At 34.6% G+C, this 26,455-nt stretch overlaps 1 protein-coding gene across 1 annotated transcript in view; it reads left to right on the forward strand.

Moving 5' to 3' along the window:
* The window catches only part of LOC106637211 (lachesin), a 472,386-nt gene that overhangs the window by 364,879 nt on the left and 81,052 nt on the right, over window positions 1-26,455 (forward strand). The window contains exon 5 of the mRNA XM_089596117.1: window positions 9,761-9,889. Coding sequence (XP_089452243.1) covers window positions 9,761-9,889 — 129 coding nt within the window. The remainder of the gene's footprint in view (window positions 1-9,760; window positions 9,890-26,455) is intronic.

The following is a 26,455-nucleotide window of genomic DNA, read 5'->3' on the forward strand; positions in this document are numbered from 1 at the left end:
TGTAACGTTGCAAAACAGGGTTAGGGTGAGATTACATGGACTCTGGCAGTCTGCAGACTGGCAGACTCCATGTAAACTCACCCTTGCGGAAAACCGTAAAAGCAAAAGCTGAGGCCCGAGGGCGGTCAAAAATCAAAACCAGCCGCCATTTCCACCAGAATTCGGAAACTTTAAGATTCGCGTGGATCCGAAATATTTTTGTCACATTTCATTTTAGTGAAGAGTTATGCTGTAATGACTTCCTTATAGCTTCTTTTATAAACCAGCCGTAGCTTGGATTAGGGAATAGAAAATAAAAAGTTGTGAAAAGTACTATTAGCAAAAATATTAAAATTTACCTTCAATCTTAAAATCAACCTTCGTAAATAAACGCCAAACCAAGCCACAACTTTGCCAGTTGATTTTTTTACAGTAACCGACATCCAAAATCAAAGTTCTGACAATTTTTAAACTAAATAGAGGTAGAAAAATGACTTTCCAACACCGGTCAACTAACGCTAATCTTATCTATACTACCGATCTAAGGTTAGATAAGGCATTCTATACAAGAGTATAGATGATATTAGAATATCTCTATTTTTTAAGGTTAATTCTCAAATACAAAATAAATAATCTTGATACAAATGGCATTACAAGGCAATAATTTTTTGTATTCTATTCACGGATCTAAGCTGCGGCTTGTTAATAAAAGAAACTATATGGTACTTCCGTTATTACTACATAACTCTTCACCAAAATAAAATGTGAAAAAAGTATTCTAGGTCTTCACGAATCCTAATGTTTTCCAACTTTGGTGAGCGTGGCAGCTGGTTTACATTTTTGACCACCCTCGGGCCTTAGCTCTTGGTTTCAGAGAATAAATAAGGAAACTGATAAACCTCTTCTCCCCCCCCCCTCTCTGCACACTGGCCCGAGTAGAAATGAACCTACAGTTTGGATCCAGTCTGGATCCATCTACTGCATGTAGCTTTGGATTCAACCTGGATCCAGTAAGTTGATCAAGGCTGGATCAATTGTGTCCGCAATTTTAAATCAATAATGGATCCAGGCAACTGGACTTAAAGATAACTGATAAAAAATGGGCCAAGTCTGGATTCAGATGCTCTATTATTCAGCGCGTTATTTATTGTGAAAAGAATTGTATTTACATTTATTTTGTAGAAATTATGTAAAAAGTTAACTAATTGACAATGATTTTTATTGGAAACCGTACGTTAAAATATTAATTTGTTGAACTAATCAATATAAATAAATAAATATTGTATGATTTTACTCTTTCTATATTTAAAAGTAAATAAGAACATCTGTAATTTAACAAAACTAGCTTTCGTTTATAGACTTTTCAATGTTATTTTCAATAGCAATCCAATTTGTTATCGACACTAAATCCTGGTTAAACTAATAGTTACTTTTGTCTACTCCAAAACTTTAATCATTAAATCCATACAGCCAACTTGGTTTTTGCAATTTTTATTCAACTTGACAGGTAACATAACTTTGTTACTTTTATTTACAATCACATGATTTTTATTGTTTAGACTTTTCGACGATGCTTAACATTAACAGTGTCAACTGTGGCGCACTAACGGAGTAACATGTTTAATAAGTTATTTGTTACTTAATTTACATATAGCTTCATGCAGTAATTGTGCATGCAAGAATATATATATACATATATATATAAAATTCGTAAGGCAGACAGTATGATAGGCACTCTGTGTGTGTATGTATGCGCGTGCGCGCGAATATCACGTGATCTCACCATTCAGTACATTAGCTAAAATGGACCCATTATGGATCCAAAACTGCGAACACAATGGATCCAGGCTTGATCAATATAATGGATCAAGCGTGGATCCAATCATCCATTTCCTTTAACATCTTTCTGCTTTACCCGAAACTTCACCTCTCTTTCTTTCTCTCTCTCTCTCTCTTACTATTCCATTACTACGCCGACGATGCCACTTACTATGTCCATGGTAGTTTTCGGGAGATAGATCGGATGATCAGGATGATTGAGGAGGATTTGGCGCTTCTCTCCGGCTGGGCCCTTAGGAATGGACTTAAAATCAACCCAACAAAGACACAAATTACCTGGTTTGCTACACGCAACTTTATCAGCAGACTGAATGAAATGAATCTCCCAAAAGTCAGGATTGGAAATAAGGAGTTAGAATACTGTGACGGTGTCAAAATTTTGGGTGTCCTCCTGGATAGTACCCTGACATTTGCCCCGCAGACTACGCGTAAGAGTTTTGCAGCCCTTGCACGCCTATGTAAGTGCGGTGATTTAATTCCGCCTGGCATGCGTCTGCTGCTGGTGAAGACACTTGTTTTTCCCTATTATGAGTACTGTTCGGGCATCTTCTTGGGACTGTCGGCCGATTTAGTGCCGAAACTTTAACGTGGTAAAAACGCAGCTATACGCTATGCCACGAGTGTGAAGAGGTACGAGCACATCACTCCTACATACGACAGACTTAACATCATGCCATACGAGGTGCATCGAGACTTCCTTTGTGTCCGGTTGTTGGGTACGATACTATGCCGGCAACAGCCCGGCTACCTGTTTAAGTACTTCGAGTTTCAGTCGAGCGACGGAACGGGCTCGACGAGGAGTCCCGAAAATAACCTTCTTATTCCATGGGCGAGGACCGATGTGTATAAGTTTTCCTTCCGCATACATGCGGCGCGACTATGGAATAGTCTGCCCTCCGATCTGCGTTTGATGGTGACGCGTCCGTGTTTCAGACATCTCCTGGAGGAACACTTCCAGCGACGGTGCTTTGAGCGGTAGTGACGATGGGATGGACGATGGATTTCCGTGCTGTTGTGTTTCTGTGGTGTAGCGTGGTTTTTGTGCTCCGGGTGCGTCGTGTGTTGATGCATCGATTGTCTCCAGGTTTATCAGCCCAAGTTTTTAATGAGACTGTGATAACTTTTACTGTGTTATTATTTTTGCTCTGTTTACTTGGTTATGGATTTATTAATTTTCTTATTGTTTTATTTTAAACATTCTTGTTATTATTGTCGTCGTTGTTTTTATATTTATTTTTGTTTTTATTTATCAATTAACTTATTTATTTATTTATTTATACATTTTTTATTTTATTTTTTTATGTGTCCATGTCCGTTGTACATATTTCTTATTGTACGTATTTGTACTTATAAACAAAGCTTTTAATGGCAATTGCCAGACCATGTAGGACCATGAGTCCTTGGACCATTTAAAATAAATAAATCAATCAATCAATCAATCTCTCTATCTCTCACTCTTTCACACTATACGTTACCATTGCATGAGACTATGTTATTAGTATGGTAGAATTAGTTTTTTGGCCTAGAAAATTCTGACTAGCACGAAAAAAAAGGGTAGTAGTGTTAATGTATTGTAACAAATCAAAATGTAATTTAACAAGTAGACATGTCAGCAAGAGCCCCCCAAAAAATGGAAAAATGGACAAAACATGTTTTTCGCGTCTAGAAAAAAACCGAAGGATCGTACATAAAAAAGTGTTTGATAAAAAATACTGTGCAGTTTTAAGACGAACAAAATGAGCCACGTTGGGTTGAGATTGTTTTAGTCGTTTTTTTCGCAAATCACAAAAAACTGCCATTTTTAGCCAATTTTTTGAAATTCTATAACTCGCATTCTATAGAATATTTAGAGCTAAAATTTTAATACAAGGCATATATTTTAGCCCTTATTATACACACAAAATTTCAGCTTTATTGGTTTTAAACTTTTTGCGAACCGCAGCAAAAACCGAAAAAAAGTCCTCTTGAAAAATGGCCGTAAAAAAGTTGTTAGCCAACATAAGTACATTTTTTAAAGGTATTTAGCTTCGTCCATACCTACATAGGATTTATACACTGAGACATTTTCAGAGCATCAAAAATGAACGAGTTGACTTAAATAATACAAATGTTACAATGCACTTGTAGGTTTACTTTGGCGCACCTTATACTCGAGGGAAACTTCGAAACCAGAGTCGATACAATCTTGACAGTGCCTAAATAAACATAATAAATTGTCAATGCGCAAACCATTACACTTCATTTTTAGTCCGATCTCCGATAAAAAGCCTTCTCTCCGTAGTTCCGAGCTCACCCGCAGATGGCGTGAGTGTTATGTGGGACTTCCCAATTGAAAGGGCTCCGCTTCTTTCTGTATATAGGTACACTTTGGGCATTGAGAATCTGCTGCTGTTTTTATTTATACTTATAAGCACGAGTGTTTTTGTACACTAAGTAAACTTAACTGGAAAAATACAGGTATGTATAGAGCCATATAATTGTGTAAATTTATAAGGCAGGAATAAGTATGATCATTAATATTAATTTTAAAATTTAAGCCTTATCGTTGGTCTGTGTCATGGATTTGACATCCAACCGGAACAATCAGAAAAAATTTGAGTGCTCTGACCGATACTCGAACCCACGACCCCTTATTATAATTTGTGTTGTCTCAATGGCCAGCACTCGAACTAATTGAGCCAACGACAAGCTCTATAGGTACAGGAAAAATAGTGGAAGATTTGATGTTCAAAGTATACCTATACATACAAAGAAGCCGAGCCCTTCCAATGTGCCGAAATGGTCCCATGACTCGAGCTCTGGTGCTCCCTTTTGTCGTTTCTGAACGTTCAAAGCTACCTCTGAACTGTATAGAGAGCCTACCGTAAGAGTTTGGTAGTGCCAACGATTGACACGTCGCTGTTCAATGCTATATTGAACGCATACAGTGCAATCTTCTGCCTGCAAAAAGTCGAGCTCAGGACTGATATACCTCGAAGATGTCGTTGAACTCAAATACTTTCATCACCTAGACTGTTTCAGTGTCAAATCGTTTTCCGTGGATCGTAGTTGGGGACCTTATCGATTGTGACTTCACTACGTTTTTTTTTTTTATTTATTTTTTTTTTTTTTAATTATTTAGCAAGTTGTAAAAAATATGGATGCAATGAAATGCGTTACCATCCCATCAGTTTCATCCTAATAGAAAAATGGATTGTTAAGTGACGACTTGCGTAAATAAATAAATTTTTATTTTGTTTTATTGTGTATTATATTTATTCCCCAATGATAAAACTTTAAGACTCTTAAAAAAGTCGTACTTAACGAAAGTCGTCGCCTAACAAAGCTGACTGTGTACTTCGTGGCTGTCGGAAGTGTCAAGTGACAACCGAAGCGAGTTGCTAAGTATAAACACGTGAAGTCAGCAAGTACCGGCCCTATAAGACAAAAAAGTTTTAACTAAAGCTTTGCGCAAGGTGCATTTCTTCGCGTGCTGTTAAGTTAGTAGCTTCCCACCGCTCACCGAGTGTGGTTATTAATTTATTGAATAAATTCACAGGTACACTATTCAAATCTAAAGAAACCTGTTATAAATACAATTGAAATATTAAAATGAAAATATAAATACAACGAAATTATATAGAGTGCCTCGTTAAATAAATTAATAATACCAAAAGAAGAGTAATACAGAAGGGTTGTACCAAGTAAAAGTGCTGAAATTATAATTTGATTGCATGTAATAAGTCGATGTCACATATTGCTTGGAGTTACGAGTTGATTGGTGACATTAGAGACAGAGACTTAAAAAAAGAAAATAAAGATAAAGGTATTTGAATACATACATTTTTAAAATATAACATCTTCTCTCTCTTCTTTCCTATGAACTGATAAATAGTTGGGCAGTTTGCTAGTCCCGCGGCCCGCCAGGGAACGCGAGATTCAAATCCACAAACATTCAGTTTTTACCGCATAATAAAGTTAAATAGTTACGATTAATATTTAACATAGATCAAAAGAGACAAAATGAGTTTTAGAACTGTACTTTTAATTTACAAAATTGTAATGGAGAATACTTGTATAATAAATTGAGTTTCATTCTAAAATGGCCTTGTCAGTTCCTCACCGAAATGCAGATCCTGAAAGTATATTCAGCGCTATGAATAGTACGTCGACAAAAATAGGAATTGCTTGAGTGATAAGGCAGTAGACTCATCTTTACGAGCAAATTACTTATATCCCAAGGAAAAGCGATTTGTCTCTAGTAACAGAATGATTAAACTGTGCCTTCAAAGGAAATACTACAACCTAAGAAAAAAATAGAGTTAATGTACATATACTTTACTATATAATGCAAGTAAAAGGTATATACTAGGTATGGATAAAAATCTAAAAATTTTATAAAAGTAAATAAAAAATTTTAATAGAAGTATATTATACTTTGTCAATGAAAAATATTTTAAAATTTTTTACATTTAAATTATTTCAAACAACAAGAGAGCAATTATTAAAAACAGCACTCTTGCTTAAAATATCTGTACTTATGAAATTAAATAATATTTAGAAACACTTAGCTGAATGAACACTAGTATACGAACTAATAAGAATCAATCTGGAAAAACCAAATAAAAGTATGGTTTGTATTGTTAGACATCTTGTAGAGTATGAGCTGTTTCATGATTAAAGTGGTCTTAACTCTGTTCCATTATTGTGGACAGCTCGTGCTGGATGCGAATGAGGCAGACCTCTCCGATGATCCAAGTATACTAACCTTATGATGAATCGTCGAATATTTTCACTGTTTGCACAGTTAATGAGGCTTTCGTCATTATGAAACCACCCTTTTATTTTAGCCCTTCATCAAATACAGCTGGCTCATCTCTGAAAGGTATGATATATCATGTATATTAATCAGAATAAGCAGTAAATACGAAAATTAGTTTTGGAGTTGTTGTATATTTCTTACTCACCCTGGTAGCATTGGCTTGCTTACGAGCAGACTTACATCAGAAGAGTGCGTTGGCTACTTGCGGAAGAATTGCAGAAGATTTTCATAGAGAAGAGTACTGAAGCTCTTTTTATTAAAATTTGATTCAAATGATTTAATTAAACATTCAGGCATTAAACTTAAAAAATCTGTCTTGAATATTGTGCATATTTTTCTACAAATTGTTCATTATTCATTTGAAAAACCTATTTGAATTAATATTTTTTTAAGATCCATTGAAGTTTAAGGGACATTAGTGTAAAGTAAATCTTTTATTTTTCACTATGCTACGAAACTGATAAAATAATAAATGTTCCGATTGACGTGATATTATTATTTAAGAAAGTAAATTTCTACTCTTAAAACAAAAATGGCCTATCTAACTACTAAGTTGTACAATATTTTTTTACTGATTCCGGAAAATTTCAATTCTCACATGCACCTCACTCACATATGTACTACTTATGTTAGGAAAAAAAAAAATTAAAAATAAGTCTTATGATTCTAAAGACATTTTATTTCACAAAAAAACTAAGACATTAAAATCACGTTATTCTGTACAAGACATTAAAGAGGCTCCCTCGTGCAGAAATGCCAACCCATGTCGTAGGTCTGGAATTTACTCGCAAACTTTTAGTATTTATAAATTTTGCAAAGTGTATGAGTCGATAGAGTACAAAATTCATGGGATTTTGGGAAAAGGTTGCTTATGTATTTATACGAGAAGTCAATGGAAGTCAATTATAATCGGCAATATATTAATTCAAAAGTGTAATAAAATACTTTGAATGGCCCCCTTTTTCTACAACTTATGTAACGTCATGTCGACTAACGGTTTTTAACTAGTAGCATCTTGCACGGGCAGTGTACAGTATGAAACAACGCAGAGCCACGTATTTCCGAGTCGCGCGCTCGACTCCGACTACATAAATCCTCACGCGTACAAGGAACGAAGTTTGCACTAATATGGCCAACTCTAACATTATGCAACGTCTGCAGTATCATCTAGGCAGAGTTTTGCTCTTACCCTCACATACACCAGTCGCTCACAATATGTACCTATTTAGTCCTTTTGAATATAACTAGCGTACTTTACTCCTTATTTAGCGACATTACAGTACATTAAATAAGAGCAGAAAAGGCAGACATGAAAAGTCACGTCTGACGTAAATTGTTACTGCAAAATTAGTAATATTATTAAGAATTTTCATCAATATATTACCCAAATGGTGTCAGTATCCACAGTAGCTTACAAGTTGCAGGCTGAATGCGTCGGAAAATGGTAGAACTGCTACAACTGGCGTTGCAAGTGAGGTCTCGTTTTTCATTCTGTTTTATACGTATAATAAATAGTCTTGTAATGCAGGATTTGAGGATCATAGATGAAATGTAACAGCGCTAATAAGAAATAAAAAAAAAGTGTGAGAGAAATATTTGAACTAAGAGCCACAGAAGTTGGCATGAGCGAGAAAAGTGACGAAACTGAAAGCTCGTTAAAAGTTACTGCATCTCGCGGTCGTTAACATCACATACCCGTACAAACACGAGTAAAGTGACGTTCTTACAGTTGGAGATATTAAGTGAAGTTAGCCGTGGTGGGTAGATGCAACACGAGGAGACTAGGTTGCAAAGAGGTAAAAGTAAGTGGATGGGTTGGCGGAGAAGGGCAAATATGAGAAAAGTGGCTCAAGACTTCTTGAATTCGACGACTCTATTTTAATGCTCTTTGACATGGACTTGATTGATCTTGAATAAAGTTCTAGCCAATTGCCGAGCAAGGTTCTAGGGAGTTTCGAGAGATTCCTTTGGTTTCTTGTGTTTCAATTTGTTGTATGTATACTCGAGTGTATACTACTTGTATACACACTCACTCTGCAACATTAAAAACTGTGAGATTTCATTTTTACAGTGCTACCATTAAATTTTAAGAACATTTCGCAACTCTGAAATATGAATTCTAGTGTATGCGTTGTAAATATATTTACCTATAATTGTGCACTTGGATTGATGCAATTAGGCTGTACACGTTGTATGTTTTACAAAAAGGGTCATAAAATATTGGCGCTGCTAGATTCGGTGTGAGGCATGGTTATGTGTTACCCACAAGTGGTATGAGGTATGAGGTGAAAGCGTAACTCTGCAAAGTTAGTTCTGGAAAAAGAATCAAAGAAAAAACGAAAGTTGCGATGATGAATATAAACAAACAAGGTTGAGGGTCAGCAACTTTTACTCTCGTGTAGTCTGTAGCGATAAGTGGTGTAGCTGCTCTACAAGGTCAACGAGATGTATATGCAAGGAGTTACTGAGTGAGCACGGTGGGTTATCATCAAGTGTGGAACTTATAAGTAATGTTTTGAATTGTGTGTACAAGTTTAGACTACAATGAAGCGGCAAATAAAATAAAGAAAATATACCCGCCATTTGTAGAGGAGTTGTGTACATACCCTTACGGGTTAGTACACTTTAATATAAAAAAAAAAATTTTGTAGAGGAGAGTGTGATGAGTCTTGGCGATAATTTTGGTTCCCGAATATCCTATAATAGCCGTTTGAATAATTTATTGGTTAAAATAATTTTGGTTAAATTCCTCGTGATACTTTTTTGAAACATTTTTTATAGTAGCGTAATTTTCTTAACATATTTTTGACATTTAGTCTTGTAGAAATTCTATCGGTCAATTGACATTATATTCAGAATAACAATAAACCACTGGAACACATTTTCATAAGCTTTTGATCAACATGGTCTTGTTTTGTTACATTTTTTTATGTGTCTTTTAAGTATCTTTCATGGCTGTCTATGGAAGTCGATTATATGGTAAGTGTCAGACATTAGCTGAAAAAGTCTAACGTAAGCTCAAATGTATGAGATGTAGCCCACGCTTCCGTACATAATGATATTTTGACACAGTACATACATGCAAGTTGGTTTATTTGTTTCTTTGTTCATAAATCTAAAGTATATTTTTTTTTGTTACAGTGCCGATGTATGAGGGTAACAGCCTTAATCTGACGAAAATTACGCGCATGGAAATGGGATCGTATTTGTGCATAGCTAGCAATGGTGTGCCACCCTCGATTAGTAAGAGGATCCTCGTCGATGTTGAATGTGAGTAGAGTTTTAACTCTATATATTGTTATTATTATTATTGTTATTATTATTGATATTATTATTATTATAATTATTATTATAAGCATTTCTATAGTCATATATGACTATTGATTATGCCTGTGTGTGGATATTAAGTGTGGACTTGTGATTTTAAACACATCGACGAGTTAATGAATGTTTGATAAGCAGAGATAAATGGTGCTTTTGATGCTTTGATCAAGATTAGATTATTTTCGAACTTATTTTGGTTTGTTTTCTTATTTCAACAGAAAGTCTGATTAAATACCAACGAAGGAAAGTTGGTAAAATACATTTGGTTCTTAACAAAAAGCAAACTCTCTACAAACATTAGAGTATGACTATTAAAACCTTCCAAATTCGTGGCATGCTTTTATTCTTCAACTTTTGAAAAAAAATAAATATTATATGTTTTTGATCGAAATTGGAATCGAAATCACATACAATGCATTTGCCCGTGTGAAATGAAAATGATAAACTTTTCCGGATGTGCACAACATTCCAAGCCTGCCCAACTCCCGTACATAATTTTTTTCCCCCTTGAAAATACCTTTCTCTTTTGCCAACGCGTAAAAAAAAAAAATTAATCTACCACACGTAGCAGAAAGACAAGAGATCATTGCTCCAGCAAAACCTTTTTCCTTTTGGCTAAAACGACGATATAGGTACACGTAAGCAGAGTAGAGCTTAACACTTCGAGTACCGATCGGTCCATTGACACCGGTTACAGGCAGCTCCGATCTCGGATACCAGCATCGCTTTCACAAATATCGTTCTTTTTCACCCTCTCGACAAGGTCCGTCCCAACTTGCATTAAGCACTCACGAACACTCACATGGTACTCCATAGCACCATATACTTTATCGTAGATGTACCTGCATTTCTCGGCCGATAAAATAGCTTTCAAAAGCATGGTATAACGTTGTTGACTCAGCCATCTCACCTTCAAAGTGGTGAGGAGAAGCACAGTGAAGTAACCAAGCGCCCAAGGAACTCAGCCAAGCTCATGAGAGCGCGGGCGTATTGTTTGAATTTCATTCCAGGTCTTTGTCGTCGTAGCCGCTCCTATCACGTATCTATACGGCACCAGAGTCGCGTCGTCGATGCCAGTGGATTGCATGTATCGTGCTAGGTACAAAAAGAGCCCATGGGAAATACGCCCTCTTCGCAAGCGTCCCCCTGGTCCCGGTCATTTTTCCCTTTTACCGCCTCCCATTCGTTCGCGTCGACTCACTCCTCTCCACTTCTCTCCGGCTCTGTTGTATGTACTTGCGTATACACTCATCGTGACGGTGACGGCAAACACATCGGCCCCGAGGCGTGGCGCGCGAACGATGGAGCAAAAAATACCCAGTTCCCGGCAAGAAGGCTTGCGTCGAGGGAAGCTCGGGACCGGCACGACGATGACAGGGAAGCATAAGTAATATTTGAAAGACCGCGGGGCATGCCTGCGATCAGGGCTTCATAGCGCTGTGACCTATGCGTCTGGATTAAAGGTGGCGAACGGTCGTTGATATACATTTCGTTTTAAAAGGTTTTATCGTCAATTTTTATTGCAACCATGTTTCGTTTGTGACTTTTGCATAATTTTTTGTCTTGAGATGGGTTACTGATTTTCAGATCATACGAAAACGACATGCATCTCGTAGCGTACTAAAATACCTATTGTAGCTGGCAAAATCTGCTTTGCGCAAAAAAAAAAAAAAAAAAAAAAAAAAAAAAAAAAAAAAAAAAAAAAAAAATGTTTCGAAAAAATATCGAATTGAAAGAATATTTGTTGCTGACAAACAAAATGTGACTCTCAGTTATTGCAGTTGGTCGCAAACTGAACGCCTTTTTTTAACCAAAATCAACAACTAATAGTAGATTACGACACTAGGCCGGAAAGTTGGAGTTTATGGCTGCGAGGTTATGTTCATAAGTCGCATGCCATCGACTGTCCGGCCGAGTATCGTATATAGTACTGTTCTCCCTCTCCTAGCCGAAAGTACGTTTTTAATTAATATTACCTGCATACGCTGATATTTATAGGTATTAAGGATTTATGCACAACCAGTGTGAGCTTACGAGCTGACAGCTAATCGTTGCTCGATTATGCTTGCTGCTGTGCTGTCGTGCATGTGTGTGTTGACGCCCGCCGACCCTGTGACGGCCGAGCCGAAGGTGAGGCCTTGCAGGTCGGGGGTGGGCGTCAACAAGCACATGCACAAGTTAACAAAATAAAAAATGAAGTCATAGGAATGGACACAAAATCCCAAAGAAAATAAAATATAACCTCTAAATTTTGTTAAACTACGAAAACAAGTTTTTATTTTTTCATTATTTAACATAAATTATGATTTATTATTTATTATCTACGGAGGATCGCCGTTGTATTTTTTTGTTACTTTTTTTGATTTTGTCACTGTACGATATCCTCAACTATCTCGTAATTCGTAAACATACAACTCCATAAAATACTGCTGCGACACTAAATTTAAGTTAATAGGTCTCGGCTCGAAACGAAAAAAGTTGTGTCTCGACTGTAAACAAAAGAGACTCTTTCTTGCCAAGCAGACCGACCAGGAGGTACGTACTTTCGGCTAGGAGGGGGAGAAAACATCTTTTTAACATGACAACGCTCGTCATTTATATTTAAATACATTTTTCTTATTTTACTACACATACAAGACAAAAACTTTCACATAATTCCCTTTAAAATAGTGCTCGATTTATCCGAAACACCTATAATGCAAGAAGAACAATATTGAAAGATTATAAGTAGTTACTGGGACAGATGAAATCTTTGAATCTCGCTTGCAAGTGTTAATTTTATTGAATATACCACTGTCAACTTTAGTGGAACGTCGTCAACATTTAATCAAAATTTTGCTAAGTTAAGTTATTGATCGAAACAACAGAGAATCAAGCATACAAATTAGAAGTAAAAAGAGGCTGAGATTTTTTAATTAGGTACAACGAAACAAAGATTAAAATGGGTTCATTCTCTTCTCTGTAAAATTCAATTCCAAAAGCTAAATTATTCATCGTTTTCTCTCTCTCTCTTTTATCTTTGCTTACTTGTCCCGTATATGTATCCCAACATCACATACGCACTTAGCGACCGAAAGGACTCACATGTGTGCACAAAAGCCAGAATGCCTAAGTTTGTCTCCGAGCTCACAGCACATGTTTTAATTAGATCTGAGGCTGGTTCTTACACTCGTACCTCTGGGTGTGTGGATTCTATTTCAAGGCGAGCTTGCAAGCGTAAAAAGGATCCATTGTAGTGACACGTAGACAGAGGAGGCGCAAAGGGAAGTGGGGAAGAAAGAAGCACATACATTTATGCATACCTAAATGGACAGTTTCCTCCGTTGTTTACTCGAGCTGGCTAATACCACCGTATCTTTTGGCTTGAAACGAAGTATCCTAACGCATCCCCGCGAGTGGATGTACGCTTGTTTGTGTGGATTTGAAATGGTTGAGTTAACGTCTTGTTGGTTCTTGTGTGTGAAGCGTTTGTCCGAGACTTGCTTGAAGAAACGTTGGACTTCTTTGATAAAGGGATTTGGTAATATAAGTCTTGGCTCGCATTATCTGTACGAAAGTGTTTTTCAAGCAGCTGCTAGTATTCTGAGATTAGATAGTTCAGCTCTTTAGCATACAAATGTGTAGTAGCTACTTATTGGAGTAATTTATATTTTTACCACAGAAAAAACACTATACATTTTTTGCTGTGGACTTCCCTTAACAATGATTTGAAAACGTATCCAAATAAATTAGTCTAATTTACTTAACACATGATTAACAAGAATTACAGAAAGTTTCAACCAAATAAATAAACGGGTTTCAAACAATTGTTTTGGTAAGTACGGCAAAAAATACAACTTTATAGTACTTGAAGAGAGCAATAATGTTACATTTGTGCCTAACCAGTGAATTCGGCTGGTGTCGATACGGATTTAAAAGTAAAGAATGAAATAAAATAAACAACAGGCAGAAACCAGCAGAATATTACAGTTTACATTGTAACTTAAAGAGAAAAAAATAATTCAAACACGAAATATTAGGAACTAGTGAAATGGGGATGCTATTAAAAGGTTAAAAACTCCTTGTTACGATTTGCGGTGAAAAGCACGACCTTGCAGCGAAAAATGTACGACATAAAAGTGGTAGAAAATTCTAAAACTTCTTTCTTATTTTTTGACATAACCTTAAATTCTCCAAGAAAATGAAGATAAAGCGATTTTCAGTTATTTTTTTTCTCGCGAAAAAAAAATCAATTCACCTGAAAATTTATGAAAGTACAATGAAAGTACACTTATTTTTCATTAAATATGCATGTTTTTTTTTTTTTTTTTTTTTTTAACATAGATTCTTAGATATTAATATTTTTCGATAAAATCTATCCTTGTATGGCATGAAAGACTTTATTAATGTTTTTTCATATTTTGATGCTCAGTAGATGCTCATTTCAACCGTTACAATGCCTAGTTTCAAATGGTCTATACGTGTTAACAGTTTACTTTTCACGACTCTTCATTAAACTGCTAAAAATTTAAAGAAACTGAAAAAAATTGACTTTTCGGTTTACGGGTTTCTCGATTTTGTAAATTAATTTTAATTTTTTCAGTGATTAATAATAACCATACAATAATGGTATTTAAACTTATCTAACTTATCTATAAAAGTACAACTTTACGAAATAAGTTAAGGTGGCTCCAGTGGCCTCAATGTTAAAATTATAAATAATCCAACCGAGGTTAACAAAATTGAATTATATTCTTTGAATTCCCATCTTTCTATTCGTATAAAAAAAAATTAGGGTTGACGATGAAAATTGTAAGAAATCATGCTTACAAAATCGTAGTTTTAAGACGGGTTAGATAGGAAATGCAAGCTTACGCGATTTACAACCTACTGCTGCACTTATATAAATAACCCGTAAGGTGTAAAAAACATACTATCTTGTATATATTATTACGCAGTTTTCGATGACATGAGAAAAGTGTCTTGTTATCGAACAAAATATTTAAATAATCGGAGACTAAGTATACAGTTGCGAGTGCAAGTCAGCTCTCAGCTGTCTGCATTCTGCAGAGTACATATATATAGGTATAACTACTCTTGAACTTAGGAGCGTACCGTAACAGTTCATCAATTAGGGCACCATAAAACTTTTTTGCTTTTTTATATTAACTCACTAAAGTAACAGATAAAATGTAGAATATGGCTTACAACAGTCTCTACGATAATTTTATACCATATTTTAAAGAAAATAATGATTAATTTTTAGTCTTCCCATTTGATACGGCACTAGGCGCTGGAGCCACCTTAAACAGTAAAGGTGATTGTGCATTTAAAAGTATGCTGTTAATAAGTATTAAGGGTGCATCTAACCACGGAACTAGGTCCTGGGGTAACCAAAAGTCACAATATCGAGTACTTACAACTGAATAGTAAAATCAAAAGACTGTAGCTTACAGGTATAAGTTAAAATCTGATGAATTGTTACATTGTACTGTTATTATGTAAAGATCCTACTAACAGAATATCACCATTGAACTAGATCGTGGGATAACAAAAAGTAATCATGCAATATGCATAATAACACAGAGGTTTAAATAAAATTAATGGTACAGGAACAGAAATAAACATCTGAAAAAGAGTACACAATAATTAGTATAACATTTAACAACAATTTATAGTACAATATAAAAATAAACGAAACAGATTTCCCACCACATTAAAATACTTTTTTCATTTTATCAATGAATTTCTTATATTCCAAGTTAAAATTTTGTAAATCAAGTTTTCTATTTATACTGTTTTCATTGACATTGATAAATACCAACTCAGATAACTCTCTCCTGAACGTATTGAGTTCTATATCTAATATTTTTACATCATGAAAGTCAAAAGAGGGGCTCGTTAGTGTAGAATGTATCACCAAAACAGATCGGTCAGACCCTTTGGCAATATCATGCTTGTATTCTAATACTATACTAAGTGTTGAATCACTTTGATTTATGTAACAACAGCTTGAAGTAAAACCTATTTTGTATACTGCAGAAGCTTGATCTAATTTTTTTGTACCTATCTTATCCCCTCCAAGTTTTGGAAATATAGTTCTATAGTATTCAATAATCACAGTTGTAACAATACATTGTATCTATTGGAAGCAAATAAAAAAAGGAGATATAATTTTAGAAGAAATAATAGTTTTGGTCACATTCTTAACCAACAATTTACCAGAATGTTCATAAGAACCATTGGCAGTCTGCTCAGTCTTGAAAGCAATAACTTGGGCTCATGTATTGGCTAAATAGCATGATTCACTACTATACACCGAAAGAACTTGCAAGGGTAGCCCTGGGCCATCAAAACCTAAGCAAATGTTAAAGATCATATATGTATATCTAACTATAAGATGACGAAAAAAACTCATTTTTACAACAATGAAACATGTTTACTTTAAAAACCAGTGGATAGTGAGTGCTTGGGTACCCAAGTAAGAAGTTATACTTCTTTAAAATCATATGGTAGATAATATATAAATATAAATACATTTTCTACGAAACTGCATGTGTTAGGTACTAAGGTGGTGAAATTATCGGTGGAATGAGTTTATATACGTTTATTGGTTGTGGTTTCGAAAATATTTTAATATTTAATAATTGAACAATTATAAGCAATATATTATGGCACAATACAATATAAACAATAATCAAACCAAAAGAGTTAATACACATTAAATAAAAATTAACACTAAAAATAAGGCAAACAAAAAAATAAACAAACTGTAAGATAAGTTGAAGTAATCGATTTTTTTAGGGTTCGGATCTATTTGGAAACTGTTTTTTAGAAATTGGTTAAAAGAAAAAAAACAAAATTCAAAATATGTGCTGTAATGTGCTGCCGTGACGTACGTCGCAAAGGGTGAGGTAAAAGGAAGAGAGTCAAGAAGAATCCACTTCCGTTACACTTTTTCTCAAGGTTACGAATCTTAAATTGTTGACTTTCTCTGTAGGGCAGAGCGCACCTACAGAAATATAACTTAAAAACAATTAATCAATCTACTCTTATACAACGTTTTGTGGCGTCGGGGTGCTACAGGGGTGATTTCCTCGGAACTTTGATCTTGACGAATTAACGTCTAATGGCCAGGACGTGCTTCTGTTATTAGGAGTTGAGTAAAAAAAATACCTGTATTTTTGCGTTAAAAAAAGAAGACAATAGAAATAGTTGACATAATATAATAGTGATGGTTGATTAGAGATCGGGGAATAAAAACGTTTCTTGGAAAGACACTGCTGTTTTTTGTGCGTTACAAAGCTTGCAGGAAAAAAATGGCGGCAGAATGATTACATATACTAATAATACTAATAAAAATAACTTAAATTATGGTTGCTTTATTAGTAATGTAAGTTTTATTGGTTCCAATCTGGGAGCGTAAATATAAATAAACGAATAAAATACAAATAATAGTAGAGGTTATAAACAAGGTCTGCATGAAACAGTAGTCTGTCGAAAACTTACATCTAAATGTTAGTAGAAGTTAGCTCAAAGTAAAATAAAACAATTACTTTACTACCTGGGCTTGAGGTGTGCGTGCATCACTTATTTGTCTAAAAATAAGGATCCCCGAGGGTAAATATTGAAAAGGCTAAAATACATGTATAAAAATAAAAGTTGAATAACACCTACCTCAGCCGCAACTGGAATGAGTGATAAGGGGGTGGGAGGTGAGAAATTCGAGGGAAAACTTGGATGGCGTGTACCTTGAAGTAAGGCGTAAGACGTAAGCTGTGGTAGAAAGAAAAGCGGGCGGTGAACGGAACGTTGGGAAAATTTGGTGATCGGATGTGACAGTTTCATGAAAAAATGTTTACCTACATTACTTACAACTTGTCTTGGGTCAATTAAATTTAATCTCAAAGACTTTTAATAAGTTCTTGTACTGAACTATTTTTGGTAGTCTTAATAACTACTAAAGTGTATGTTTTTTTTTGGATCACTCATAAAATTCAATATGATACATCTTTCACATAAGCCACATTCAAGTCTGCAGCACTCAGATATGGAGTATCCAGTGAGAGTTTTCATGTATTTTATCTAAGACCTAGCTGAGATGTTAAATTATGTAACTGAAATAACTGTCGATTAAAAATGAGATATTCCATTTCCATCAGGGTCATCTCCAGGCCCAAAAGACACTCAGATGGTAGCTGACAAGTTCGGCTCGTGTGGCAAATCATTGCAGAATTCAAACCCAAACTCTGTAAATTCAAATAAACACTAGTAAGAGAAGAATATTAGATGAATAATTTTGACTACCGAGAGTTGCAACTGTATCTTTTATTGAAACTAAATGAATCGTTTATGAAATGTGTTTGTCAAGTAATGAGTATAGTCAAAATTACTCACAGTTTTAACCAAATTGGACAGTAATTGAATTCACCAAGCAAAGGTAATAGTTACGTTCGGCCGAAGTCTTTTTCGGTGAAAATTACAGTAGCCGGTTGATGACAGCGTGCAAAAGAGCAAGTCACAAGTGGGCAAAGCAACGAGGATAGAGGTCATTGCAAAGAGAAGTGAAGTAGTGGGAGCAACATGGAAGTATGCGTTAATTAGGAGAAATGGGCTTGCGTGGCAATCTTCGGATTAGCGCCAAGCCTTCGAGCTTGGGCAGCCGCCCACGACAGTCTACGTGCCAGTAAGTTAGCCGGAGCTACATGTCGAGCGAACCTGATACCGAATTCAGTCGGCCGAATGTGCTGTATATCTTCTGCTCGAATAGATGTATCTCTATGTACCCTATATGTATCTGTGGCTAGACCGTAAGGAAGGTAATTGTACGAGTTGTGTTTGAGGAAAGAAGTGATAAAACAGAATTTTTTTCATGCCTTTATGAGCCACAAGGGGTTTAAGGAGCTTTTTAGGCTTCCGAGATATAGTAAGACTCTCATTGTTAATTTAAATCGTAGTTAAATATCGTTGCCGCTTTTTATTTTATTGAACACTAAGGTATGTTAGTTTTTTGTAACTTATCACAAATATATCAAGTTTAAAAAAATAATTTTATAGTAGTTTTTCAATCGTACAATATCTTAGATAAAAAAGTAACAGATTTATAATTTACAAACATAAGTAATGAAATATTTCCTTAATTCAAAATTTAACGTGTCAAGAGGATTCGATTCATTGAATATTCTCAATTAAGAAAAACAATGTAGAGGTCAACTTTTTTACCCCATCATTTCAACGGACACAAAAATTTTAGTTAATTTTAAACTGGAATTCTCGGCCGGTAAGATAACTTTAGTAAAGATATATGTGCAAAGCTATGCCTATCATTAGGGCAGAAAACCCATGCATAAGGTAAATCCCACTCCACTTTCATAGGACATAGAAATTAGACGTCTCAAATTTACTTGGCAACAAACGTGAAATCTCTGATATATCTAGCAAATCCTCAGTTTTCTCTTTTTCTTCGTTAATCCTTAATAATTCTTAGTGGATAAAAAAATTAACTGACATTAATGTTTATGATTAAATTACAACCAATACTACTGAATTCTTGATCTAATTTTCATTGCCAAAAGCTATGAAATCAAATTTTTTAGTGTCTATTTATGACGATGGCTTGCAATGCTTATCAGGTTCCATGATCTTTCAGTAAAAGTCCAAGCTTTGTAGTGATGGATCATTTATGCGACTATTTTTCTATACTTATCGTTAAAATACCTGAAAACGAAGATGATGAATTACAAAAAACGTTTGTACATCAAGTTCCTGCGTGCATTAACATCGTTGATTCGAGGCCGGAGTCATACAATGCGACCAGTTAACTGGAGGCAAAGACCACGACGGCGTTTCCATACGATCATTAATCATCGCACCGACCCCTCCTGCACCGAGACCATATATATATCTATGACGTTCTTCTCTTGTTTGGTGAGAAATATATTGGTAGATGTAAGAGTTCGAAAGAAAAGATGGAAAACTGATAAAATTTTGGTCCGTTAGGGCATGATTTATGTCGTTTTTTGTTTTCACAAGTATATTGTATTATTGTGCAGCCTGACAGAATGCTAAATTAGGAATGAAATCTGGTTTTTAATTTTACTGTGGATTACCTTCATGTTATAAGTTACTGTTTACAATTATTGGGTTATCAGTTTTATTAATCTTGAGAACCTAGGATGTCTTACCGATCAGAATTCTGTTTTTGTGGATATTTGAAAATTATAATCAGTCGAAAGGTTCCAACTTCCACGTAATCTAAGTTGACATTTTCTGATCAGTTGGTAAGCGAAAGGAATAAATCAATTTTTATCTGTATTACTGCAAAAAAGTGTTGTTTTTTAATTTAATTTTTCAAGTGTTAGTTTAAAAGTAAGAATAGAGAAGTTTTACTGAACGACTTGCTCACTTTATCTGAATGATGTACCCATAAATTTAACTTTTATATCCCTAGTACTAAACTTTAATAAACTCGCATTACATTCTTACTAATCGATTTTAACATACTTTTACGATGGTAACCAATCGCTTTTTGTACTCGTAATTTTAAACCAAGTATCATAAAAATTGTTACGAATATTTTTTGGTTCTGTACTATGTTAATTGAGTCTTAAAGCTTCTTTAAAAAATTCTTAATGGAAGTGAAACACTCTTTTTATTAATATCATGACAGTCATAATTGTTTAACTAAATGACTTTCAATTCACTGAATCGACTAAATAACAAGGCATTGCCAGTAATTGGTGCGCAGTGATCAAGTCTCGGTCTCGGCTTCAACATAAAAATCTTGTGGGAGATAGCCACGTAGTAATTGGGGGCGTATTGACTGGTACAGATTTCATATAACCATGCGGAGTAATACAAGCAAGTGATATTAGCACTAAAACAGTTATTAAAAAAAAAAAAAAAAAATAACATAACAGAAAAACGTTCATCGTTTTAACTGCATAAGATACTGCAGGTGCAGATAAAATGAAGCTACTTTAATTTACATCGAAAAATGTCAAGAAATAAACAATTTTGCGCAAAATATCAGTGCTATTTACCCCTTATACTTAAAAATAATATTAGGAGTATTTAATAGTATTCATACGACAATTTTTTTATCTGCAAAAGAGTCATACGAAAATTTTATGAAAAACGAAAGCTCCAAATTACGTAAATGAAGCAATTATGAAATCCCAATCTCTTTGGTTACATGCAGAAAATAAATTTTTATCTTGCTGTGTGCTACTTCTCTTTCTCTCTTTTTTTCCCTCCAGGTACCGCCTTTTTCGAATGCAACTCGTACATTATCATGCAACACGTTTAGGCCGTTAGTCGCGTGTTTTATCTCCGTAGTGCAGAGGAGGGTACGACTTCAATTTATAGCCCAGCCAGTCTCTGCCAGGCCAGAGTAACACTATACACAACCTACTGGCATACATGTACTCCATACATGTGTATTCGTTTTGGTGCTGATTCCGATCCGCAGATGCGTACTTTTGCATGTATGGGAAATGCATGTAGTAGTCAAATGAGAGAGAATGCGATGATCATGAGATGAGCTCGGCAGAAGTTCTCGGGTACGAAAATCACGTACGCACTATCATGGCCCTGTTAGAGCTTGATAGCACCACTGTTATTTCCTTACTTGGCTCCTCTCTATTCCTCTTTGCAAGCTAAGTACTTTTACATTGAGTTAAGTCAAATGCGAGTACGAACTGCAGAAAATCAGTATCAATGCGGTAGCTGCATTTCAAAATTCTATCTGAAAGTAATACTTACTAATGTAGAAGAATTATAATCGTTCTCCATAATCAATGAATAAGTAGTAATAATCTATCACCGATCACTTGAGGACTAAATAAAATCAAACGCATGATTTTTTCAAGAAAGCGACGTTTCGCTGGCCTGGGGTTGGCCAGCCTCATCAGGCTAATTTTATTCACTGATAAAACACACAAAAACCATACAAAAAACATAAATTATACACATTGTAAGAATAATTACACATTTCTTTAAAAAAATCTTGAATTTTCGCAAACAAATACCTGGAAATTGACGCTTTACATTTTTAAGAGTCGACTGGACACATATAAATGGTATGATGGTCAAACGACTTCCGATTGTAACATGTACGCATGTATCTTATGTACAGGCACTAGGCGGTGATTCAACGCTTGTTATCATATTACAAAATTCGCCATAAAGATGAATAAACTTACTAAGCGAATCGACATCTTCCTTACTATTCAGCGTATTTCTAGTTAAATTGATGTAAATTGTTTTTGATAAAATTCTTCTTCTAAAATTGGGTTATTTATAACATATTTTTATGTCATCCCTTTTAAAACTATGTTGTAAATTTAAAATGTATTGAGACACTACAGAGTCTACTTTGTACATCCGTCTATGTTCATTGATACGTTGTGTTAACGTACGCTTAGTCTCACCAACATACTCAAAATCGCGTATATGGTACAATCAGAAGTCGTTTGACCATCATACCATTCATATGTGTCCAGTCGACTCTCAAAAATGTAAAGCTTCAATTTCCAGGTATTTGTTTGCGAAAATTCAAGATTTCTTTAAGGAAATGTGTAATTATTTTTACAATGTGTATAATTTATGTTTTTTGTATGGTTTTTGTGTGTTTTATCAGTGAATAAAATTAGCCTGATGAGGCTGGCAAACCCCAGGGCAGCGAAACGCTGCTTTGTTGAAAAAATCATGTGTTTTTATTCATTTGATTTAATTTAGTCCTCAAGTGATCGTTGATAAATGATTACTATACTTATTCAGTAGTACTTACTAATGAATCAATCAAATATCTATTTATTGGAAAGCAAATAAACACTGCCTCTTATTTTCGCACACACAAGAAAAATAAAAAGACTTTTTCAATGTTATCCAAACTCGAAAACCTTATTACATAGGTGATGGCACAGAGATGCATATTGAATTGGTGTTTAGAAAAATAACGTGACAGCAAAAATAATCGGAAACGAAGGCTAAGCGTTTTTCTATTTTGCGTGTTTTCGCCACGTCTCCATGGCTATCGTCTGCGATGAAGCTCTTGCTCCCCTCGCTCCGTGCCTTGCTCCGTGCTTTTGTCTTTTACCGCCATTGTTTTAGTTGTTGACAAAAAATTCGAACGGTTCTGGAGGAACCAATATTGGCCAGACACGTGTGCCTACGAAGTGACTGTTATCTGCTTCAGTGAGATGCGCCTTATATGCTCCTTGACCACCTGATTCTTAATTTTATAGTGTATTCCAACAAGTAGTTTCGGAATTTGACATTCATTCTCATAATCAATCATTCATAGTAACACAAAATAACAGTAAAAACAGACAAGTTCGGTAAGATCACAAGGCGATTAAAAGAGGAGCCTTATGCGCCCATACATATATAATTTCTTAAGTAACACTACTAAGAATACTCGTAGAAAAAATAAACTAACAAACAAACGAAACAGTAAACGGAAGGAATCTATTAGAAAGTTGAAACCAATGTCAAAGAAATTATTTTGAAATTTTGTTTACTATAGAAATTCTTTTGAAAAGAATCTTACTAGTAAATGTAAAACATGTGCAAATGCAACTGGCTTGCTTTGTTTCCATTTGAAATTGTTTATTAGGAATTTTTTTTATTATCAGAAGCATAACATGATTGTAATATCAATACCACTAGTCGCCTCATGTGGACTATTATTATGGAGAGCAAACAGCTGGATCATAGTATATCAAGTATTAATATTTTATAACAAAAACTGTGAGAGTCACCCATACGATCATCAGTTATTTTCCCATAGGGGTACTATAATTTGCTACACAGTATTTTGCATCCTACATAAAAAAAAAACTGTTACAAAACAGAATTACCGCATTTGTCTGACAACTCTCCGCAGTGGGACGTGTACACACGCGTTCACAATATTCAAACAGTAAACAAAATGTGTTTAGTACATTTTGAAAAATCACTAATTGAAATAGGTACAGATGAAACAACAAAACAGCATTCTGTAGCCATTAATTGAATAGAGTATCAAGAGCCAACGAGAGCAGCGATAAAAAACAGTAGTGGAGAGGCATGCGCTCGCTTTCCTCTCACAAATGCAAACGCGTACACTACGGACAACCCAATTCCACTTACTGGTATCCCAAACTTTTTAATCGAACACATACAAAGTGGAAACCATTTGTAGAACCATGTGATCGGAAGGAAGCACGTATGCACGTACGGGAGCACAATCGAAGGTTTGTAATAAAACACGATACGGAAGAACGAAGCAGCGTGCATTTACCAAAAGTTTCGACGCGAGCACTCGACCCCTTTTTTCACCCCTCACCATATTCAGCCAGCCAGTTTTGGCCTTTTAGTGCCAGAGCACGCAGTGGGATTTCAATCATTGAAACGAGCCTCTAACTCTAAATAATTAATCCACGCTTGTTTGTTGACTTTCCGGACACATGAATAAAGCAAGGGAAAGAGAGCTACAGCAAAGCAAAACGCTAAAAGGATTGCGGAAAACCGTGGCTTTGATTTATTTCATTCCGCAGTTCAGGAAAGGGATGAAGGGAGGGATCGGTAAGTAAACAATGAAATGAATTTCATCGGATGAAGAAGTAATTTAAAGGTCCCTTTATAACATTATTTTGGGTCATTCGTGTTGAAAAATTGGAAATGCAATATACTGTTATAAAAAAAACAAGAAAGAAGAATAATAGAGTCGAGGAGGGGAAGAATTTTCATCAGGTAGGGTCTGTTTTTAAACTTTTTCCAATAACTAAAAAATGTTTGCTACTTCCTTTATTAGAAAATCAGTTCGTTTTAGATCACTATTAGCTTGCGTTTTTTTTTAAATTATCCAAGAGCAATTTTTAGAATTTATCATCGAAAAATAAGCATCGCAAGATATTAAAAATGTCAGGTTTCCCACTCAAACTACAAAGATATTTCTTTTGAGTTCATTGAAATATGACAAGATTACGATTCAAGTTTTTCTCATGAACTATAAGCTAGTTGGTTTTACTGCGTCGAAAAAAACTGCATTTTCTAAATAAAATTTTTAAAGTGTTCTTGGTAACCATTTGGTAGGAATAAATTGAAAATTGCGTAAGGAGAAAGGGACATGATAAGGAGTAACAAAAAAACCAAGTTTTAAAAAAGTGAGCCCTGGCTTTCCCAGTGTGAGCGCATGGAATTGTGTCTATTGTATTAGGATAGATTGTACTATCCATCTGCATTAGTTACAGCTTTTCTTGGACTTATTATTCTTTTTTTTTTTGTACAAAAACGAACACCGTGATTTATTATAAGAAAACTAGTATTAATTGCTAATTTAAAGAAATTAAATGAGACATACAATATTGGTATGAAAAGAAATGTTTGTATCTCTTTCTAAATATAAAAATATCTGAGTTCTCCAAAATAATTTTATATTGTTTAGCTAATATAAAACCCGTTTATACGTAATCATGACGATTTACATCATTAAAATTACAGTACGAACATTTGACAATTATTCATTTTGTTTTAGTTAACAGGAATTTACAAATTTTTTTCTAACGATGTATTACAATTTACTTAGGTAAAATGCACTTGTGCCTAAATTTCACAGCTGTATATTAACGGGTATATAATTATATTAAATAATAAATATGATGTATTGATTAACATAAATTCTCACTACCTTTCAATTTAATTGTATGTAATATTTGTTAATGTATGCATAGTCTCCAGTATAAATGTATTACATTCTCCTTACTTTTACTCAATTTTCTACACTTAACATATTTTTAGTATTTTTAAGGTTTTAATTTTCTCAAAATTTTGTAAAAATGTCTGCAATATTATTTTCTGATTCGACCTTTACAATGTCAACTATTCCATTCAAATAACTCTCATTGACAAAACGAAGATGTATTTCAATACATTTCAAATTTTTTCTTTAATTGTCAAACTTAGCTATACAGCTTCATACTTATCTTCACAAATACTAATCAGGTAATCTCATTTCAATTAAAAAATTTTCCCACAAATCCTTAATAATTTTTAACTCATTCACAGCTTCTGATAACGCAACATACTCAGCTGATGTCAACGACTTAGTTACACTACCTTATTTACGTGTTTTCCAAAAAACCACGTTACCAAAAAATCTTAGTATATAACCAGATGTGGACTTCATACCGATATTATCACCTGCCCAATCTGAATCTACAAAACAGTCCAAAATATTTACACTTTCATATTTTTTGTACATTTATTTCGAATTTCTCTTGTAACGTATACATACTTTAAAACTCTCATTGCATACTTATGATTTGTTTTATCATAACAATTCTGGTATCCGTTTAAACAATTTACGCCGTAACTTACATTAGGTGTCGTTTCTGAACTAATATACAGAAGTTCACCAATGAAGTTGATGTACTTCAAATTTTTTCTTTCCTTTTTTTGCTTGTTTCAACTTTAAATTAATTTTCACAATGCCAAATATTAAATACAACTTTTCTGACTCAAAAACATTTTCTTTTCTTTACATTACAA

The sequence above is a fragment of the Copidosoma floridanum genome, unplaced genomic scaffold (assembly GCF_036245765.1).
Source record: "Copidosoma floridanum isolate Cflo_tuat_1 unplaced genomic scaffold, Cflo_Japanese_pri ptg000029l, whole genome shotgun sequence".
Classification (NCBI taxonomy): domain Eukaryota; kingdom Metazoa; phylum Arthropoda; class Insecta; order Hymenoptera; family Encyrtidae; genus Copidosoma; species Copidosoma floridanum.